Source organism: Nesoenas mayeri (assembly GCF_963082525.1).
Source record: "Nesoenas mayeri genome assembly, chromosome: 4".
Taxonomy (NCBI): Eukaryota; Metazoa; Chordata; class Aves; order Columbiformes; family Columbidae; genus Nesoenas; species Nesoenas mayeri.
This window is the reverse complement of record NC_137540.1, coordinates 11,164,923-11,170,922: the sequence shown is the minus strand read 5'-3', so window position 1 is coordinate 11,170,922 and position 6,000 is coordinate 11,164,923. Positions and strand designations below refer to the sequence as shown.

At 37.0% G+C, this 6,000-nt stretch overlaps 1 protein-coding gene across 1 annotated transcript in view; it reads right to left on the bottom strand.

The window, feature by feature from the left end:
• Positions 1-1,869: 1,869 nt before the first annotated feature.
• SYNPO2 (synaptopodin 2) overlaps positions 1,870-6,000 on the bottom strand; it is a gene marked incomplete at both ends in the record, with an annotated part of 87,877 nt that continues 83,746 nt past the window's right edge. Inside the window, one exon of the mRNA XM_080344070.1 lies at positions 1,870-2,436. Within this exon, the coding sequence (XP_080200196.1) occupies positions 1,870-2,436 (567 nt within the window). The remainder of the gene's footprint in view (positions 2,437-6,000) is intronic.

The window sequence follows — 6,000 nt, the reverse complement described above, 5'->3', positions numbered from 1 at the left end:
ATGACCTTACAATTCACAATGTTGGTTTCAATGAGAATTCAAAAGTTAGGCATTTGATTCTGAGCATTAAAATAATAGTATTGGGTAAAAATATACCTTACTGCAAGCTCATTAATCTGGTTTCCAGTTTAACAATCTAAAGGATATCGTTCAGAAGAGAAACCTGAACTTGACTTGGATACAGGGAACCATTTAGAGAATTACTGCCAACTTAAACTTATTAAGAGCATATTTTTCATGTAATTATTTGTTCTTATGGGAAGTTCCAGCTCAATTGAACTTGAGTTTAATTTTCATCTTTCCTTTATGCCAGTTACATTTTATAATTTCTATAATGGAAAATTCTTTGCAGATGGGAATGTTCCTTAGTATAGTCTTTCTTCCTGTATATGTGTTTTAGTTCTTTCTAATCCAAACACTTTACTCATAGTTGACAACCTTACTGAAACTAAAGATAATTAACAGTGCTTCTGCAGTAATTTTAGTTGACAGTGCTTGACAGATGCTTGGAGAATGCCCCACCAAATGAGGAGAATGCAGAGCACTTTGTAAAACTTGGGGTATTCATTTAATGCTTTAACAACATCTAAACTACCCAATAAGCTTAGGATATATATATTTTGAAGCAACACAATTCTGTTGTTTAAATAACCTGTAAATGCAAGATATGTAACACCAGCAAAAATCATTTATCGTCTCTTCAGATCCATCAAGATAATTGAATTATAACCAACTGTCCAAATATTTGCTACTCTTGCTAGACTCATACCATGCAACACATGTCGTAAACTCTCTTTCACATACCAGTTTCTATGTAGAACAGGTATTGTTCTTGATAAACAACTTATCTATGTCTTCCAAACTAGGAATACAAATCAAAATCTTTCTAAACATTGAACTACCTAGATACTAAGAAAAACTGCAGAGCCACTCAGATTACTAGGCACCGTAGCATCAAATGTTCAGCAAGTAGTGCATTTCACTGAGAAATAAAGGCTGTTCAGCCTCTGACTTGTTTGACAGTTTATTACAAAATTAACTTGCAATCCAGTTTAAAGACATTCTAGATACTTTCCTTATCCTTTTTGTTGTTCAAGTATCATGGTACTGATATCTACTAGAAACACCTTTCTTCCTGTTGTGTTCAGATTATTTGATTAATTACAATATGTAAGACTTTATTTGGACTGTCTTTAAATCCGTCTGAAATGGATGACTGCATATGATAGCATATATCTACATGTTGTAAGGATTCAGGTACCATGACCACAGATGTATTTTAACTATTACCACAGTAAAAGTATTTCTTGATTTACTTTGTTAGCTCTTCTTAAAAATGCAGTAAAGAAAACATACAACACATAAGCCAGTGCTTCCAAGTATTCCACTTCCTTTGGAACTTTCCCAAGTCTGGTGTATCTAGTACCTTGGAACTCAGATGTCAAACACACCCAGAAAACTTACAAGATCCCATAAAATACTTCTTGCCTTTAAAATGCCCGCTTTCCTTTTTTTTAATTTATTCCACATTAACTTAACTACAAGCACTTGTGCTGTCTCCATCTACATCCCTTCTAGATTTTTATATCGAGCACATTGGTTCCCCCACTTTCATCCCACTCCTCACCCCCAAGAAATATGTGGTTTTGCATTCTGACAAACAGAACAATCTTAGGTTAGGTGTAAAACTGAGTCTATTCTAGAGGTTGCTAGCCCTGCAGTCATGTGAAAACTGTGCTCCATTCACTTTTGCCTTCTAATTTCTTTAGTTCAGAGATGGTCAGGCCAGCAAGAAACTTTCCTTCTCCAACTCAAATCTAAGGCTTGTTAAGCTGGAAGAAGGGAAAATATGCCAGGCCTTTCAGCTGCTCATGTTGGACGCCTCCATCCCCTTGGCTGTGGATTGTAGTTTGAATCAGCTGTTGACAAGCAATAGTCAGACCTGGAATCCATGGACATTATATCAGGATCTGTTCTGGACCGTTGACTGCAGTAAGCATACTGCAGCTGAGAGCCAGCCTGCGTGGTGGCACTTGGCACAGACAGGGAGCTTTTGGGGGGTGATATAAGACCCGATTGCTTCCCTCCTAATAAGGCTACACTACCACTTGGGGCTGGAGGCTCATAAGAAACCTTTTGTTTCCATTCATCTGGTGGCTGAGGAAGTGTTTTCCTGCGAGCAGCTGATACTACATTAGCAGCAATGGATTCTTCCATATTTTGGGGCCCAAAAGCTTCATCCACCAGGCCAAGAGGGGATCTTGCAGCTGCTTCCCAGGGAGTCAGTCTCTTGCCAGGCTTGTCGGCTGCTGTGTCTGGCTTGCTGATGTAGTCAGGGGCAGGCTGAAATACAAGAGGAGAAGGAGGAGACATGGCTCGAGAAACAAATGAAGAAGGTCTCCCAGGAAGCGATAATGAGCGTCCACTGCTTCTTTCCTAGGAAAACAAAATGTGAAATATAGCTACAGTTAGTTAACAACAAAAAAAAGAAGTCCTTTCCTTTCCAACCTGGAAAAACAGACCGTGAAAACACATGACATCCTGGCATTCTCTTTCTATGTATATGGGTATTTTAATTTCTTAATTTAGTGGGAAAAGAGGAGATATTAAAAAGAAGGCAAAGAAACAGGAACAAAGACAAAACAAATTGAGTTTTTGAGGAAAGTAAATAGACCAAAGACAGGCTTTGACCGAAAAGGCACAATTACATTAGCAACTGTACAGCTTTTCCACTACTTAGCTAGTGTGCCTTGTTCTGAAAAGGCCATTCTTAATAACAGAAAAGGAAGTCATGTTGTGACAGTTCCATGTATGTTTACATGATTCTTTCCAACATGCAGACACAGCCTAATTTATTTGATAACAGGCTCTGTCTAAGACATCTGTTCAACAACATATCTTTGGCAATCTCCTTTTAAGAAAGGCATTTCTTACTCTAAAATCATTAGACTTATAATACATTTCACTTTTCAGGGCACAGAAATGAACACAAAAAATTACAGACGTTAATGCAACGATTCACTTAATACTCTTGCAGGACGCTACTTAACCTGGCTTCTTTAAAAGGCAATGCCCTCAAAATTTCAGTACATTCCGACCCATTTATAGGAGCAATCCATTCATGTTTGACAAATCCTAATCTTCTTAGTAATGCAGCACTTTGAAACAAAAACTGTGTTCATGAGGAGGTTCTGCTGCAACAGTCATGGGCAGAGTGTGAAACAGGTACAGTCTTTTCCCTAAGCCAGACATGTTCTTTGTGTTACACAGACAAATGACATTGTTCTTACAGAGTAGCCTCTATACATGTGTGGTTCCTGAACAAATTGATTTACGCTCACTGATTCATATCCCGAGGTTTAAATGCCTTTAACTCTGAAATCCAGTGTGAAATTCCAGGCTCTTTTGCCAAAGGCTTTGCTAGAATTTCACTCAAATGACATTGGCCTGTGTTACTTTTCCTAATAAGCTCCTAAAATACATTGATCATGAACTAGAACCCAGACAGTAGGTATCTGATTGTACAAGATGTAGCTTATCTAGCAAAGATTCACATAGAAATGTCACATTTTATAGGCTTTTCTGTCACAGGATCTTGACACACTTGAGAAATGTGAAAGACCTCTGCTTCACACAGTCTTTGAAGTTATGTTTTAATATCAGCCTTCTACATGAGAGATGAAAATTCAGAAAGAGACTACTGATTTCATTATTTTCAGACAGTTTGGTGGTGCTCAATCTGAATCTCTTTTAAAAAGTGTAGAGTGACACACAGAGGTTTTGTAATGAGAGTTTTGACAAGTTTCACAACTAATGCTTCATAACAGGACTGTCCTTTCACCTCTTAGATATGACCAGCTATTCCCAGTTTGCAGCTCCAGAGAGGAAATTCCCCAACATTGTTAATGCTACCCACACACACTTAGGGGAAATTTTCATGAAGTTCAACTTCTATCCAGAAAAAAATACTTCATTTTGGGCAATTTAACTCAGTTAATTTTTAAGAATCCTCACTTAAGCCTTGAGATCATCAGACATTCAAATGTGACTGATCAGATCATCAGATCATCACATACAGACGGGTCCCAAGTGAGTACTCTAAGATGGTAGCATATAAACAAAAAGCCCAGTTTATCCATTTTTTTCTCCATTGATTAAGCAATATACTCTCAAGAATGTAAGAATGGATTGAAGTTTCTCCATTTCTTCACCTGATGAGAGGGATATTTTTTCTTACCTGGAAAGTAAAGAGTCCAAGGTAATAGATCATGCTTGGGGCCAATGAGTGGCAGACTCATATAGGCCAGTCAGAATACTTCTCCTTCCTCTAATGTATTGCAATTGCTTTCTTCATTAAATCCACATAAAAGAGCTTATTCTGCAAGCCTGGTTAGTGCATTTTTAAAAAAATTATTGGCCAGAATGTATTATTAAAATAGGCAAAATTAAAATAAATATGCAAAATTAGATACAGTTTCTATTAGAAATTAATCTGATAACTTGAACCACTTGAAGGTTGTACAGAGAGAAGAAAAAGTTGATCAAATGTATCTATGTGTGTTAACTGTTCTCAAGAGGGTTCTAGAACGTTGTCTATGAGCAGAGAGAAAAATTCCCCTTTATTTAATGGAGATTCCAGTTCCAAGTCCCACAAGTAGTTCGTAGGACTCTAGAGATACAGAAGGAAATGATACTGTTGAAAGAAGTGTTACATAAAATATCTGACATTTCAAGACAAATGAAGATACTGTATAGTCTGTAATGTTTAGAGAAAAACTCCAGAGTTCGTCAAGTTGCAGAAGTATCTTTTTGGCCTAACCATTAGAAATAAAGCAGGAGAATGATGGGTTGTCAAGTGCATTTCACTGTTTGTCTAACAAAAAGGGCCATTCTACTATGTTATGAAGATAGAAGTTCAACTTGTAAACACAGAAATAGTGTAGACAAAACTGAATATTCGTATGATGGCGAGTTCTGCATTTTTTTAGTACAGGTGGTAGAGCAGATTCAAGCGAAAATAAAGGTCATTAATGAGAAGTAAGATATTATTCTATGATCATGGAAACTATTGTATGGATAGCTTTGTTATCATATAAGGCAAAGAAAGGGAACTGGCAGAAGAGAGCTAAAATGACCTCATAGAAAAACCTTCGGTATGAATCAAACAATACGGTGTACAGGAACTAGCACACAGTCTTGACAACCAGATTTGGCAAGGAGTGTTTCACTGCTTTGGGAATTTCCTGTGTCCTTAATTTGGAAGACCTAAATAAACAAGCATTTGTACTTCAAATCATATCTATCCACAGCATCAGGCACATTGTGCAAATCATAAATTCAGCATGTAAGGGTTTTGTAAAAAAGCAGACTCTCAAATACTGATAATCTGGAGAATAGTATTATATCTTTCCAGTTGGTCTTTATGAGGGCAAGGGGGAAGTGAAATGCTTTGGATGTGGAAGATTTTGGTCTCATAGGAAAATAAAAATATTTTCTCCGCTTTTGTATGAGATTCTGTTCAGTTTATTAGCTTTTGTACAGCATGGGTCTGTATTTGGCTGGAATGTTAGGCCTTGCAAGAAGATAAGCAGTCAGCAAACTGGAACATCAGTAGTGCCTTAGGGATGAGCTTGGTTATACTAAAATTCCTTGTATTCATTCTTTGTTTTGTTTTTAACTGTAGTCAGGTTGTCAGGGACCAAATGACTAGGTAAGAATCTAAACAGTTCATACTGTCTCATGAAGTAAAGAATGTTTCATTATGTAAGGATGACTTTCCTTGGCTCTAAATAGGTGTGATTTCATCTATAGATGAAAACATCTGTCACTGATTTTTTGAATGGAATTTGATTTACAGACTGCCAGGTAACCTGGCCAGTGAGAGATTGTCCTAATTCATCTGGAAAAAATCTTTCTGCAAAAGCTGATAAATATTCTCATTTTCTACCTCAGAACCCCAAGATAGGAGTGATTCTTTCAAGTCTTGTCCATTTTGCCAAG